The 17,131-nt window shown below is 44.3% G+C and overlaps 1 protein-coding gene across 2 annotated transcripts in view; it reads right to left on the bottom strand.

The window, feature by feature from the left end:
* Positions 1-17,131, bottom strand: part of Retreg1 (reticulophagy regulator 1) — a 133,656-nt gene that overhangs the window by 16,028 nt on the left and 100,497 nt on the right. Inside the window, exon 1 of one of the 2 annotated variants that reach the window (XM_021208423.2) lies at positions 15,696-16,241. The exons of the other annotated variant lie outside the window; for it this stretch is intronic. Within the exon in view, the coding sequence (XP_021064082.1) occupies positions 15,696-15,730 (35 nt within the window). The 5' untranslated portion in view covers positions 15,731-16,241. Of the gene's footprint in view, positions 1-15,695; positions 16,242-17,131 lie in introns of those variants that run through there. 2 annotated transcript variants of the gene reach the window in all.

Raw genomic sequence — 17,131 nt, 5'->3', positions numbered from 1 at the left:
TTTCTCTCTCTCTCCCTCCCTCCCTCCCTCCCTAATTTGAAAAGGAGCAGGTATTGGCCACTCCTTGAGACTGTCGTTCCCCCTTGTATCTCAAACTAGCCAGTGCCACTTTGGGGCAGGGAGGCACGATTATCTAATCCACCATTTAAAAGGATGCTTTCTCCTGCTAGCTGTGAGATTCTTTTGAAGTGCCTGAGGATAAGAAACCAGCCATTTTCAACTTTTCTACCTTTGTTAGTGTCTAATAACTAGACTCTATAAGACAAGGCCCCAAGCAAGGAAATGACCTTCCCAAGTATGAGGCAAGCAAGCACTCAATTGAGACATGTGGAAGGCTAAGAGGCCCTTCCTTCTTGAATACCAATGCCAAGATTTGATTCAATCACTTCACTGTCCCGAAGCAGGAAAAGACTTCCACTCTACCCTCAAAGGGCAGATAAAAATCAGAGTCAAGAGACAGGCTTCACGGAAAGCAAGCTGTTATTGTGGAGGGAGTCTGCCAACTTCGAATTCTATTTGATCTGTAGTTTCCAGCAAATTACAGCCCAGGATTTATTGCAGTTGGGCTCAGAAGTAAATGTCTATTCCCTGGTTTTTTGACCTTTGGTTTAGAGGTATGAAACTGGTAACATTTTTTTTTTTAAAGAATATGTTTCTTAGAATTGAAAAACGATCAGTGAACGACGTAATTCCTGATTTTGCTCTTTAGCGATTGGACTGATGACCCTGGGTCTAAGCCCAAACTGACAGAATTACCCAGTCATTCCAAATTGTGTCTGATACAAAGGCCAATTAATTAACCATTAATTAATACAGAGGAAAATTAATTGTGATGTATATGATAAAGAAGGATGACATGGGTTATGGAAAAAGCCTGATGACTCTCCTGCATAGCACAGGTATTGGCTACTAACCACCATGGTGGACCGTTTGGCTGTAGGTCACATTCATGCTCTGAGCCTTTCTTTAAAGAGTAGGCTTACTTGTCTCTCTCTATATAGGTAAGCCAGCAGTCGAATGAAATAGCAGCTTTGAAAAGAATATATCCATGCCCAAATGACCACACCCCACAGGGCATAAAAACAACTGCATTCTCAACGGGGTCTCTCTGCTCTGTTAAACCCATGTATATTTTGAAAAAAAAAAAGATATGGTGTAGATGGTACAGGTGTTCATGGTAAATTAGCATAATGCAGTACCCACGGCAGCATGAGGATTAAATGGGTGCAGTACGAATTTGGGGGTGTGGAAGGCACAATCGAGAAAGTGCATGATGAAAGGTGACATTGCTCAAATGCTGCCACAGTCTGGAAAGAAGCCAATCATAATGAGACATCCCACAGTAAAACAACACTGTAAACATAAAATTTTCCTGCCTGAGCTGGAAGGTGTTTCTATAGGAACTTACCTCCTCCACATCCTTATACACACAAATAGAGACAGGAATTTGCCCACAAATGGAAAGGTGTGTTTGAGCTGTAATACAGAAGTCAGCGTGTGGACATGGGAAGGGCTGCCTGCAAACAGCTATTAAAGAGGCCCTCTGCTGCCTCACTTTCACACACACTATTAGTTTGCTGCAGAAGCCTCACTTTTAAAAATGTGTATTCATAAACAAAAGGGAATACAGTATAACAAAAGAGGATGGGGGCAGTCTAGGCCGAACCATACACCGTGACAGAGGCTCCTGCTCATCACGGTCCTCCTTCATTCTTACCTGTGGGGGACAGATACTTATCTTTGCCACCGGAGTAATCGGCTGGCTCAAGTTTCTGCCAGCGGTGCGCAGGGGAATTTAATGACTGCCACCTGCAATTTATGTGTGTGTGTGTGTGTGTAAAATGTCAAGCAGTATACTGGAGATCATCTGCTAGCCAAAGGCACTTTCAGGAAATCACTTTCAAGATACCGGAGACGCAAAAGGAGGTTGTGTATGTGCCCACCCATCACAGCTCTCAGATGCGGGCAATCTACCTATTCCTCTTCTCCAGGGTGGGGGGGAGCACTGTTTACTGGACATGCCCAGTAGTAAAATGACTTTAGATGCCTTCTATTTGGTGCACAGGCACATACCTTTGCACAGATACACAGCTAATAAGTAATAATGCTTCTACATTCTGTTTGTATGCTAAATGTTGCTTATATTAATGAGATTAGAAAAAAAAAAAGGAATACAGAGAAATGGCTTTCTGGTCTACCCCAGTCATTTACTTTTCCTGGGTGAGAAGTATCCAGACCACGGCAATAGAACTACGGTGGAGCATCCTTTTACTGAGCCTGGCCATCCCAAACAGTGTCTGCACACAGGCAAGTAGATCCATTTTACAGGGTGGTGAACAGTTTTATCCTAAACTTCTCGGGGAACCTGTACCCTTAGGTGAAGGCTATAGAGGTAATGAGTCTTTGGGAATGCAAACAGCCACATCAACCTAATGGGGCTTGCTGAGCAAAAGAAAACCACTTCTTTTTAAATGAACACTAATTATTTTAAATAAACAATATACAAAAGGAACAGGGAGAGATCTTTATCTTCCCTCTGTTAGGTATTCTACGCTTTGAGATGCTTTGTGATGCTGTGATGGTTAGTTTTAATTATCAACAGGACACAGCTGAGAGCCAGCCTGGGAGAACAGCTTCCAAGAATGCCTGTGAGGAATTACCTGGACTCCATTAACTGATGGGAGAGGATCTGCCTACTGTGGGCAGCACCATTATCGAGGCTTAGGGTCCTGGACTATACAAGTGAAACTGTTCAATCCCAACAGGTTTGGAGGGAATCCCTCTATCTGTCAGAGCCAGAAGACAGCCCAGGCAAAGATTAAATACATCTCTGTATTCATCCAACTTTTTACCTCAGTTTCCCCTATGATACTTTTAAGATACAAAGGGATGCCTAGTGGAAGAATGAAACACTTCTCTGAATGTTGTCATTAGTCAACTCCCTTGTATCATAAGAGTGAGAGAAATGAGTGTCCTTTTAAGCAAGGCTGTGAGAGATGGGGACAGGTAGGTCAACAGCACAGATCCCACTGTTTAAGAGTCCCCATGAAGAATTGGCTTCTTGTAAATAAGAAGCTGAACATAAATAGACATTGACTGACTTTCAGAATCATGGTCCCCTCTGAAATATCAGTGGGTCCTGGGTTAGGTACTTCTAAACCTTCGGAAGTCTGAAGTCAGAAGAAACTGAATGCTTCAAGTCCTATATTTCTATGAAATGCATATTTACGGTCTTATGTAGAATGGACTTAGAACTTTGTATTAAGTATGCAGTGCTAAGAGCACTGCTTGAAACTTCCCTGTGATTCAGATGGGCAGGTGCATCTGGGGCAGCAGCTATTAGTGACCCTTCAAGTGCTGTCATCATGTCAGCTCTAAGGCCCCATGGTTCCCAGACAACAGACCTCCTGCTAGCCTGGAAAAACATCAAGACTATTTGACTTCCTGGTGTTATAAGGATATTAAAATGTAAAATGTTACAGTAGGTTCTAGCAATGCCTGTGGTCCTATCATGGAGAGAAGTTAAAACCATGAATTATTTCACATCTTTCATTCATGATGGTCTGCTCTGGTGTCTCAGCTGATTTCCAGGCCCTTAGGGAACTATGGGCAGGGACAGCTGCCCTGAGGCCCTGAGGCCCTGCCTTCCATAGAGCCAGCAGGCTCAGTCTGAGGACCACCTGCACACTGCCATCTTCCCCAGCCCTTTTTCCTCGTTTGACAAAGTCAGCGAAATACAGATCAAAAATCCCTGCGTATGATTAAGGCAAAGACCATGGAGTTTACTATAACAAACACGGTGCTGGAGATCCCAGAAACTGTAGTGAAAATATAAAGAGAAAATATAGCAAAGCACTGATTACAACTAATGGTAGGCCTTAACCACCGTGAGCAATTAAATCAGTCTCAGATTTTCATTATAGGGTTCTAAAGACTATCATCTCCTAGGCTATGATATTACCAACAGTGGTCACTTGTAAGCTTTTTTTTTTTCCAGTATTATGCAGCAACTCTTATTCAATATGGACTAGGTTATGTATCAATTCTAAATCATGTTCATCAGAATATGGTATGGACTTACAGGCTCATGGTTTAACTTGGGGGCTGACTGACAACTAAAAATCCAAGCAGTACAACCATGAAGGTATCCAATTCAGTCCTTAAAGTGGGGAGCTTAAGGGTAAGTCCCGGGGACTTAGTCACGAACCAACATAGAGCTAGGAACAAATACTTAGGTTCTTACGTAAACGTATATTTATGTAATAATTTCTCAATTCTGTTTTTAATTCCTAACTTCACTTTTTTATAGATGAGTAAAAACTTAATAACATAATTAATATTGGGACTTTTAAAATATTTATCTCTCTACCCTTTGTGATTATTTTTATCTATACTTTTTAAATAATGTTCTTTAATGGTGACTAATTCTGAGTTTCATACAATATATTTTGATAATATTCATGCCTCCACATACACACACTCCTACCAAATTCACCTCCCTCCACATCCAACTTCATAGCAACCTACTCTTGCCAACTCTCTCAAATGCCTTCAACTTCATTCTCATAGAAATAGCCAACTATGCATGGTAAGATGTGTTTGCCTACTATATCAAATGTCAGAGTAATAGACACTAAGCAAGAAAGAAGGCCATTTCTCTATGTGACAGCTAAGCCTAAAGGTCCAGGGTTGATATGGGCATGCCCATGCTGTTAGAATCCCGGACCCTTCCTGTATCTTTGCTCAGTTTTTCTCCAATGACACTTCCTCCGAATGTCTAAGACTTTGCTTTAGCTTTACAGTTAACTCGTTTACATCATCACCATAAAGAAGAAAGAATACAAAGAAAACAGTCCCCTTTCTCTCTAGCGTCATGTACCTATTATACATTGGATACGCAGCTTTCATTCACCCTCTTCCAGCTAGAACATGGTCATAAAACTGTAAGAAGTCATGTACCTATTACACATTGGATATACAGCTTTCATTCACCCTCTTCCAGCTAGAACATGGTCATAAAACTGTAAGACAGTCTAAGAAAGAGTTCACCTGTTAGTGACCATGTTCCAGTTCAAACCAGGATTCTACTGCCAAAGGAAGAAAGGGAAGTTGGTTATTCGGGAAGAACAGGCAGAATGTACCACAACCACGCTCTTTTGAATCTCTTCTTTCAGCAGTTTTTATAACTTATACTTAAGCCTCACAGTTAGCAGCACAGAAACGATGGACACAAAGAGCCGTGCAGATAATAAATACCGCTAATTTAGACGCTGCACACCTCTAATGGTGAGAGCAGTTCTATATTAGAGCAGTGGCGGGCAAACATTTTCTGTAAAGGGCTGGAAAGTAAACATCCACATCTTCTCTGGATATATTTAAATGAAAGAACATAATAGCAACCCAATAAAACATGACTTATAAAAATAGGCAACACGATAGATTTGTCCCATGAACCACAATGGTCTCCTAGCTCAGGTGCTTCAGAAACATGACTTGAATGTAGTGACATACACTGATGAACCCAGCAACCAAACCAGGAACCAGGAAGATACCTACTACTAGGGCGACCTTCCTAGTTATTGAGACTGTACTAAAAACTACATTAGCACTCTGCTTCTATTTTTTTTTGTCCCCCACAACATCTGACTGACTGAGGAAAACACCCCGTTTTCCGGAAGACAAGCAAACACAGTGAAGAAAAGCAGCGCCCAGATCAGAACCCATCCCTTGCTGCTTCCCAAGCCTTCTCCCTTCCAGATAAAAGAATGTTTATCACAAGTCAGCTGTGATGCACTACACTGGGGATATGGAACCTGAAGAGGCCACCTTCTGTAGCCAGGCAGGAACCCCAGTGGAGCCACAGGGACACCGACCAACCGACAAAACTTTTGACCCAAAATTTATCCTGTCTACAAGAAATGCAGAGGTAGGGGATGGGGGATGGAGCAGAGACTGAGGGAATGGCCAACTAATAATTGACCCAACTTCAGACCCATCCCAAGGGCAAACACCAATCCCTGACACTATCAATGACTCTGTTATGCTTGCAGACAAGGGTCTAGCATGGCTGTCCTCTGAGAGGCTCCACACAGCCGCTGACTCAGACAGATGCAGAGACCCACAGCCAAACAGTAGGTGGAGCTTGGGGACTCTTATGCAAGAATAGGAAGGATTGTGGGCCACAAAGGGGATAGGAACACCATAGGAAGACTAACAGAGTCAACTAACGTGGACCCTTGGGGCTCTCAGAGACTGAACCACCAACCAAAGAATATATATGGGCTGGACCTAGGCTTCCCCACATGTATGTAGCAGATGTGCAGCTTGGTCTTTATGTGGGTCCTAAAAACTCAAGTGGGAGCTGTCCCAAAAACTGGTGTCTGTCCATGGGATAGGTTCTTCTAGCTGGGCTGCCTTGTCTGGCCTCAATGGGAGAGGATGTGCCTAGCCTCACAGATTTGATGTTGCAGGGAAGGGGGATACCCAGGAGGGCTCCCCCCCAGGCTTAGAGGAGAAGAGGGAGATGGAAAGAACGACTGTGGGAGGGAGTAAACTGGAGGGGGGGCAGTGAGCAGGATGTAAAGTGAATAAGTGAAAAAAAAAAAAAAGTAAGTAAACAAATAAGCAAACTCTCCCGCAGTGCACGGTAAGTAAAATACACACACACACACACACACACACACAAACTATTGTGTCCCATGCAAAGCAGCCCTGTCCTAGAGGTTTATCCCTGCTTTAGCAAGGAGGCACCCAAGCTTCGGCTTTGCCTGCATACCAACTGCCAAGGTCTAAAACGCTGGAACCCCCCATAACTAACGAGGGGCTGTGAAGGTGAGGGCGCCATCACAGTCACTGGAATGTTCCCAGGTCTCCCAAAGTTGAGAGAGGCGGAGGAAGGCATCGATTAATCGTCATCCCTCTCGATCTTGCTCCGGGGCAAACATGTACCCTTGCTTCCCACGCGTGGCTGGCTATGTTAACGAGTCACAGCATGCTTTCCAGACTTCATGATCCTTATCAGAGCCACACACACCTCTTCCAGATCATTAAGAGTTGGCACAGTGGGGTGACCGGGAAGTGGGATATCATTTGAAATGTTAACAAATGGAATGATTTTAAAAAAAAAAATGATAATTTTTTTTAAAAAGGGGGTGTGGCACAGGGAAAAGAAGCAATGCGCCATCAAACCCCGGGGAACTCAGGACACAACAGCTCCCTATCCTGTGTTTCCCCTCTCTTGCGACAAAGGAAATAGCAGTTCTTTCCCTTACTTGTCAGAGCCAATGTTTGTTGTGTCTGAGACAAGCTGGAAAGCAAATCTATTATTTCTATGTCTGTAGTTTCTCCGAATGTGTGTTCATTTTACAAAGAAATACACATCTCGGAGCCATTCTTAGCACACACAGGTAGGTTCCTAGAAGCAGGTTTCCCACTATCTCAGAAGGAAAGCAGTAGGGCTGCGTAGAATCTGTTCCGTTTACCCGGCTACAGAGGGAACCGCATCCTCCACTGGTAAGTGGTCCGGCTGCCCCAGAACTACTGAACGTACGATGTAGAATCCAATCCTCGTGCAGCCGCCTCAGTGCAGGCGACACCTGCCTTTTCTAAGAACTTAAGTACATTTTTAATCCCCTCTCCTTACCTAAGAGTGGAGTCTATGTGTCTTATGACGTAATTTTAAGATGCACCATGGAAAGATGGGTTTGTTTTCAAACCAAAACCCTTAGTTCAACTAGCTCAGAGGAAAATGTCACGGTCTGAGTCAGGAATCTTCACATGTGGTTGCCTCTGTTGTTTACACAGCTAGCAAGGGGCACCATCATCACCATTACCATCACCATCACAGTAATTACTGTCAGATGATCTCATTAACACCATTGTGTGTGGGAGTGTACCCAGCGCTGGGAGCACCAGGCTCCGCCCCTGAAAACGCTTGCACGCTGAGGACGAGCATGCAGAAAACCTTCTCGACTCACTGTTGTCAGGCAGAAGGAACATTCTGGGCTTTGCTTCTCTCCATCACCTCTTTCCATATTAGGCACAACTGCAGCCCTCCCTCCCTCCCTCCCTGGGCAAAGAATCTGCTGCAATCCGGTGATGCCTCTCTGAGACACTACTACAGGCCACGGTGCCAAATCCTTAATAGCCCTGGCTGGTGTTTACCCAGGGAGCGAAGATTACGCACAGAGCATGCCAACTCGACACAAATAAGGTTGAAGGAGAAGAGAGGCTTGATCTGGATGATTCTCGGAGCCTCCTTTTAAGGTCATCTCATCTGTATCCCTAAGGAGAGGGCTAATTGATCCACGAGAAGCAAAGCCACGTAGAACTGCCTTCCTAGTCACCGTGTCCCTTATGTGTGTCTCCAGAGACAGCTGGGACATTCCTGCCCTCTGGTTTCCCAATTGCAGCATCAGAACACTTTGTGACCTAGATGTACGACAGGGATTGCTACATCCAGGGTTTGCTTGCCCCTTGCCTTTCTCAGTCTGGGATCCTGAGGCAGCAGCTGTCTGGGAAGGGAGGTCACTGAAGACAAAAGTGGAGCACGGAAAGGCTAGAGGGAGGACGGAGGAGCGAGTGCGAGGCTGTGAAACAAAGTGAACTGGAGATGCGTGTGTTAGGGTCTCGCTCAGATTCCTCCTGCCACACGAGCCCCTAGATGACATCATTCCCATCTAGATCAAAGAGCCCCAGGACAATATTCCCTCATGAAGTCATTTTTATTTTTTTTTTCTCTTCTATTTTCTCGTGGTGTCACAAATAATTGCTGAAGGGGGGGGGGGAACCATATGCAGTGTTTAAAGACTCGGTAATTCTTCCTCTGAATCTTTTCTCGGACTGGCTCTTGTTATATAGAGAGAATTTAGGCTGCAGGGCCATCCAAACACAGAGAAACTAAAACATCTGGATTTCAGTTGAAAGAGAAGTTTGGTGGCTAAAAGAAATACCAATTTTCAAAATAACCTCTCCTCCCCGGATGTTAACTCTCTACTTTTTAAAACATGAAAAACGAGAAATTGGGGCACTGTATTTGAATCCCAGACCCTTAACTGGTCTTTAGAACAGAAAGCAGCCCTTTCATCCTCCAGTCTTAAGTTCAAATATCAGGTGACTAAACATTTAACGTTCTCTGTCTGTGTGTTCAATTTGTGCACACCCCATATGAGACTCCTAGACACAAAATTCGTATTTGTGTAGCACACAAACTGGCTTCCTGTCACCCAGCACACGCATACCAAAACAGGGGAAGATGCCTGGAGTATGAGCGCCACTCAGGCTCTTGCAGCTTAGTGCCTTGGGACATAACCATGAACTCACGGATGGAGGATGACCCCTGAGAGCCTGGGGCTGAAGGACTGAAAGGGAAGGACAGTGGTGATGCTGTGAAGAAGAACGTTCAGAGGTGTATTCCAGCATCCTTCTTACTGTTAGAAGGGACATGTGATGTTCCGGAGAGAAGTTTGGTATCTTTGGGGAAAGCTAGAACCAATATTTGTAGATAGGAAGAGATGGTTGTACGTTTATTCACTCGTGAAAACCTTTAAACCTCTTGATCTAGAAATAGGAATGAGAAAGTCCACAGTGCCAATAAGATGAAACCACACCAATGTATAAGAGGAATGTGCATGTTCTGACCCTGAACCTCTGTGGGTACTCATGGCCTCATAAGATAGATTGTTTGGATGCAATTAGAAAGTACTTATAGACATCCTGGATTCCCCTTGAGAATGCACAAGTACCATTAGTCCTTCAGGCCCACAAGATCCATCTCCAAGAACACACTGAATTCAGACTGACTATATTCAGGGGAGAAGGATATGCCTGACCTGACTTTGTACAGAACAGACTTCAGCTCACAGTAATGAAGGTGAGGGGCCTTGGAGGTCCTCCCTTGTAGATACTGAGAGATAACTATACTTTTTCACTCAATGAAGCCTGCAACAACACTTAACACAAACATGACTCCAATCCTAGAAAGGGTCAACAAGCTAACCACGTCACCTGCCATCCCATCCAAAACAGGGAGGACAAATCAACCATCCAGAATAGACTCCCCCCCCCCACCAGGAACCCTTTCCAGAGCTGTTTGGGAAATCTGGAGATCAGGTGACTCTGCACCCCTCCCACACAACTGAGCCACCATCTAGGGAGGTGTGTATTCTCTTGCTCTGTCTACCACTGGGGTGTGCCCAAGGATCAGGTCACAGGGATTGAGTCTGGACTCAGACGTGACCTATTTAGTGTTGCTTAAAGATGTAATGTATCACTAACATTCTTGACTGCTTCTGAGAACTTAACAATGGGCCCTTCATACCACTGGGACAGGCATCAAGATCAACAACTAATAAATAAGTAGAACCTCATGAAGCTGAAAACCTGTGAGGCAAAGGACAGTGTTAAAAAGCAGCCACCAGCAGAATGGGGAAAAAAAGAGAAACCTTTTCATCAGCTTCATATTCAAAGAGGACTAATATATAAAATATATAAAGAACTCAAGAAACTTGGCACCAAAAGCCCTAATAACCCCATTTAAAATCGGGCACAGATCTAAGCATAGAACTCCCAACAGAGGAAACTGAAATGGCTGACAAACACTTTGAGACCTTCTTAGTAAAGGGCAGAATGCTTGTCCCCCTCCCCTCCCCTCCCCTCCAATTGGGACTCTTGAACCACACAACTAACGTGAGGTTCTGAGAATGACATTGCTTGTGTTTTGGGGCCCAGCCCTTAAGGAAATGGCAGCTCCTACTTCCAACCATTCAATCTCAGTCCCTATTTAGAAAAAAAAACACAGCACATGCCCCAATTCATCAACGGCACAATTAATTTCAATAATGGTTGGTAGATGAGGGCAACTCCAGTGGATGGGATATTCTGGTGGGCTTTTTAAAACATCTTCAAATTGTTTGGATATCATTAGAAAGTACTTACAGATGAAAACCGATATAGAAATATACATGCATGTGTACATGTATCTGTATGTATGCATACCATATGCTTAACATAACTCTGTCAAGAACATTCATCAAACCATAGTATAGCTGCCGTGTTTCTAGGTTACTGGGACCAGAGCTGATCTTTTCTGCCTTACTCTTTATTTTCTGCAATAACAGGATTATCTCCCTAAATAGCTAAAGAATCCTTTGGTGAAACATCTTCAGTAGGAAGACTTCTTTTCAAAGAATCCAGATGGTAAAGACTGTCCCTCAAGATCCATGCCCCCCACATGATCTGCATGACCCGGATAAACACATTATAAAGAAGTGAGGACCTGAAATGTCTTTTGATGCCAACTGGCCATAAAGTGTCAAAAGGGGGGCAAGCCCACTCAGTTAGGACTTTGCTCTGTCAGTTCGCAGGGACAGGTCTGCCCACAGCCTGCCACACACACCCTGTGGCCCTTTGGTGTTGTAAACTAGAGGCTGCCATCATATTTTAGTGACAGCAGCAAAGAACTCATCACCCTATACTTGTAGAACACAGATCAGCTTCACCAGGGGCGGGGATGTCAGGAATCTATTGAGGCCCTGCAGGGCTTGGGAAGCAGGTTGCCCAGTCAGTGGTGGATAAGGTATCACCCGAAAAACAAACTCTCCTGCAGTAAGGACAGATTGTATTGTTCCGCATGTTCTTAATCAGGTTCAAATATTAGCCCAGCTGGGTCAAAGTAGGATTTCAAGAGTGATAAATATTTTCCATGGTTGTGGGAAAGAATGGAGAGAGATAAATGATTAATTCCTTCAACCAAACTTCATTAACATCTGTGGTGGCTTCAGGATACATAGAGAAGATGTCGCCTTTTTAAAACCAACGGCTGACTCTGGCCTTGGCCTACAGTCATTTGTATACTGAAGCTAGGCTCACAAGAGCCACTGTGAGAATTGTCTACTGTTACTTTTCAGTAGCCAGGCGAGAGTGTGAGCATTTACACCACAAGAATCAGCAAATGCTAAAGGATGGGGGGCTCCCTCCCCCAGAGTGTGACTGTTGAACATCTCCCAGTAGTACCACTGCTACCCAGGCCAAAAGGGGTTCTTCCCATGGCCCTTCCATTTATCGGCAGGGAGCTCAGAACCCCTTCTCTTTACATGAGTGTCCTTTACTCCCGTCTGCACTGATTTCCAAATGAAAGGTGGATGCAAGACACTCAAGGATACCAAAATATGTTTGCTTGCAGGAGTCCACTTCCACCAAAGGGCAGAGCACACAACGCTGGGTTTGAGGCACTTGGTCAACTTTCCATATTGGGTCTTAGATATGAAAGAAATGCATTCTCAATGGATAAGCCTGATGAGAAACATAAAATTGTACCTCAAATCCTGCCAGTCTGAACCGTTAGAACAATGGAAACTCAGGAGGACATTTAAATCAATTTTGTGTAACCTTCCATTCAATGTAATTGCTAATAGCATTCTCATACTAATTTGCCCATTAAAAGAGCCTTGGTTTTCCTAAATGCAACAACCTTTCAACCCAGAAACAAATCCAGGGTATACAACCGTAATCTGAAAACCGCCAAGTCTGGAGTGCTCCAAAACTTAGAACTTTCTGAGGGCTAGTGATCCCACACGTGAAAGCTCCCATCTCCAATTTCATGGTCACAATGCAAGTCACAGACACAACGTAAGCACACTAAAAACAGTCTAGGAAACTAAACTTTAGGATGTAAAATTAAATGTAAATAAATGCGTAAATGTAAGTGGGTTTCATGTTTAGATGTGGGTCACAACCCCAAGCTCACACATTACAGACAAGCACGTCTACCAAAATCTGGAGAAGGGACAGAAGACCCTGAAACCCAAGACGTGTGGCTGCAAGCATGTCAGAGAAGTGACATAACAACCTCACCACTCGGGAGAAGAGAACAACAGAAAGATCTGGAAACACAAACTGAATTCACAACTCTAGAGTCTCGGGCCTTTTCCAACAGACTTGCCCTTGCCCAGGAGTCCAGAACGGTCACGTTTTCCCTGTGAATTCACATGAGCTTCAGCACATAGGCTAAGCATTCTCATGTTACCACTTGAAACTATTTCCTCAGCCCTGTGACCCGCTCGCTCTCGCTGGCCGACTGTGCCACCCTGTGCATCTCTCCACGCAGACAGCTTGCTCCAGGACAGCAGGGTCGGAACTCACAAAGCAGAGCCCAACACGGCAACCAGATGAGCGTCAGGGCTTAATAAATCTCCACCGCATTACTGCATGACCAACTAACCCTGTGAACACAGTTACCCAGTTAAAGTACCTTCACCACAAGGCTCAGTAAAAGCACTGAGTGAGTGTCATGTTCAGACGGGTCCCATCTCCTTCCATGTCATCTGGGATCGGGGATGACTGATTCACTCACACCCACTTCGCCCATCTAATCAGGGTACCTCACAGGGCCAGCCTGGCTGCTGCTCCAAAGGAGGTCAGATAAGGAACTACCAGGCCTCAGGCTACCGAAGCTTTCCTATATACCCTGAGCTCGTCTACTTTCCTGGTTTCTCCCCTTCTTTGGCATCCAGCACTTCTTGCTTAGGTATCTATCTACCCTCCCAGCCTGCTATAAATGGGGTTTGTTTGTTTGCTTGATTTTTCCTTCGTTTTTGCTCTTCCTCCCTGAGCTCTTGACCTTGAAACTGGCAGTCATTCTTCCAGTGCTCTTATTAACAGTGCATCCTACCTGCTTAAGGGGACAGCGTCTGCCTGCATCAGGTGAATGGTACCTGGAGCCACCGGACAGTAGGTTACCTGGCAGAGGGTGCCTGAGCTGCCTAAGGCCCACATCCTTGGTATGTGATAGGCATCTCTGTCACGTGAGCATAGCTGTTTTGTGAGTTTTGTTTTTTTTATCAAAGACAAACTCTTATTTAGCTCCCTGACAGTTACAGAGCAATCGAGGACATCGAATTCCAAAATGAGAGGCAAGTAACATAATCAGCCTTGATGTGAGGTTCAGTTAGGAACTGCTGCGATGAAGTTCAGAGAACGCACTTGTCAGCAGATCCGTGACTTATAATAGTTATTTCTTGTTTAGACACAGCACCAACGGACCTAGCCAGAGGCACATAATCTCAAATTTAGCAAGAGGAAAATGTTCCCCCAACTATAAATATTTTATTTCTCGCCTAGTTCCAATCTTCCACCATTTCTACAAAAAGGAAAACACAAGGCTGGGGGAAAAGGCGAAGAATAAAACCACCAAGTGCTGGAGACTGAAAGTTACCTCATCAGAATAAAAAAACAAGGGACAGGAGCCTGCTACCTCAGAGGACTGAGAGAGGTTCTCAGTTGCATGTGACAGTCCTGGGAGATAACAGGAATTATCATGTACATATTTATGAGTGTGAGCACATGGGCTTCTTTTGATCCATTTACTTTTTTTAATTAGTGAAATTTTCAGAGAAGAAGCTAAAGTTTGCTCAGTTCATATCACCACAGTTCGAGATATTCCTTATCAACAACTAGTTACTATTTAATTTAATTTTGATAATGCTGCTGCATGTGACAGATGCCCGGGCCCCCGCTGAGGAATGGTTTATCAGTGCGTTCCACTTGTTTAAAATGTCTGGTTGTCCAAAACTCTACTCGGGGAGCAGGTGTTACAGAAAAGAGAAAGCCTTGCTTTCAGGAATGTTCGGATGTCTGGGAAAGGAAATGTGTGACACCCGGGGACCAACCTAGCGACCAATGCAAACACTGAAATGTCTCTAAAAATGTTCTCAAAGGTAGTTAATTAATCCGTCAACTGTGCCAAGCAGTTACAAAGGACATAGGAAGGTGCTCGGCTTAGTGTCATTTTATATAAAAAGTTACTCAATATAACAGTAATCTGTTTCTTGTCATTTAACAGAATTTGTGGACGATAAATACTAGAGAACTACACAGAGAGAGAGCTTTTAAGGAATCTATCACAATCAGCTACATCACCCCCACAGAAACCATGCCACAGGGGCCACAGGGGCCACAGTGGCCACAGGACCATGGTTTACAGAAATAGTGTGAGGGGCTCTTGTTCCTAGAGAGTACAGTTCCTTTGGCCCTAAGATGAACCATAATCCCTTTCTTTGTTTCATAATTTTCTTTCTACTTCTTCATATCCAAATTTTGGTTACCTCAGTTGGAAATCTAGTGGGGACATGTAGGTGACTTCTGTAATGTCTGGCTGGCTATAGCGATGCTCGGGCCAGTATGTGCTGACTCCCTGCATCATTGGCCTCCTGGTACCTGCTTCTCAGCACTGAGAGAGCGCTGGAAGCACCGGCAAGCATGCACCACATGCTCATCATGCTTTCAAACCGTACAGCTTACGAAGTATTTAAATATAAACGTTGATAAGTTGGCATAATATTCAACTCCCAGAACTGTCTTGTCAAATCTTTAAAATGAAAAAAACCTAGCAAAATCCGAGAAACTCAGACATCTACCACCATCACCTTAAAAACTTAAAAGGAAACATCAAAATTTTCAAGTAGATTCCAACTGTATGTGGGGAAAATGTGGCTTAAAACTTCCAGGACACTGTTTCCTTATTCGAGGAAAAATAAACACTCCTTTGCATATATTCCTTAAGCTCAAATTGCTAATCTTGCCAAAGAACATTTCCTAGGATTATAATTTTTTTCACTTAAACATATTTAAACTTGTTAGAATACTTTTTAAGACGAACAAATGCAATGGACTCCAGGGAAATAAAATGTCCTCCTTACCTTGTGCCTGGTCCACAGCCGCCGCCTGCAGGCATTTCTGCCCTTTGAGAATTAGAACCTGAGCTGCCCCTGCTTGCCTGGATCTGACAGCCAGAGAATGCTATCTTGTCCACAGCACAGGCTCTGAGAAGAGGGAAACCCCAGCAGGGGAATTCTTCCCTTTCTGGAGAAAAGTGTTCCTCCTCTACTGAGAAAGTTGGTGTTTACAAACTTCCAGAGCGACTGCCTCCCGCCTTGAATGAAGCCGAGGAGTGGACTATTATGACAGCCCCCTGCTAAAAATAAAGAGTCACCTCTCACTCCAGCACCGTGACAGGCAGGAACGCTGCCCAGTTGCCCAGCATTTTCCCTGAAGTCCTGTGAGAAGGTGTCACCAGGGATGACTTCATCTAGAGCCTGCCCTCTTTCCTGTGTGTGTGTGTGTGTGTGTGTGTGTGTGTGTGTGTGTGTGTGGTTTTTTTCCTGGCAAGACTTAAGCGCCTACCAAAAGGTGGAGTAGCCACGGGCAGGTTGAAACGTCACTCCAGCTATCAGATCTCCTCCTTTGAGTCACGGGGGGAGTTGGAGAGCGGTTAGAGAAAGAGAGTGGGAGGTTTGTTTGCATAATGCCTGCCACACCATCGAAAAGGAGAAAAAAACACCCAAAAGGAGAAAAAAACAAAACACACATCATCATGGGGCAATCAAGTTGTGAGGGACACTGTTTTGCAAGAAAAACTTTGGATCATCTAGGTTTCTTTCCCAACTCACAAGAAGCGCGCACAGGAATATGAGCCTATGGGGCTCTGTGCTGAAAAGCTCTGTCCACCCCCATTGCTTCACTGTGGCCAGGGAGTGGCAGGGGCACATGGCCAGGCGCTGGCTCTAGGTGTCCTTATGCTTCAGTTCCTTGCTGTGCGTTTCTCAGTTGCTGCTCCTTTCACAGGGTCTAGCTTCCAAACTGCCAGGAGACCCATTCAATACTACCCCATGAAGAGGTCACCTCTCCCTCTAGCACCGTGACAGGCAGATGCAGCTGGGTAGGAGCGCTGCCCGTGAAAGCTTTGAGTTAAAACCTAAACACTTATTCTTCCTTCCTTCCTCCCTCCTTCCTTCTCTCCCTCCCTCCTTCCCTCCCTCCCTCTCTTCCTTCCTTCTTTCCTTTCCTTCCTTCCTTCTTCCTTCCTCCCTTTTCTAAGAATATAAGAGAAGTGTCAAAGCAAGATCTACTAGCTAAGAATTGATCTTTTTTTTTTCTTTTAAAAGCATGTTTGCTCTACTTGGTGCATTAGTCAATCCTAAAGACACCTTTCATGTGATATTTTATATAGTATCTTAAAAAAAAAAAAAAGAAAGGAAAAGGAAGGAAAGGAAAGGAAAGGAAAGGAAAGGAAAGGAAAGGAAAGGAAAGGAAAGGAAAGGAAAGGAAAGGAAAGGAAAGGAAAGGAAAAGAAGAA

This window comes from Mus pahari, chromosome 11, assembly GCF_900095145.1.
Source record: "Mus pahari chromosome 11, PAHARI_EIJ_v1.1, whole genome shotgun sequence".
NCBI classification, from domain to species: Eukaryota; Metazoa; Chordata; class Mammalia; order Rodentia; family Muridae; genus Mus; species Mus pahari.
This window is presented reverse-complemented; position numbering and strand designations above follow the sequence as displayed.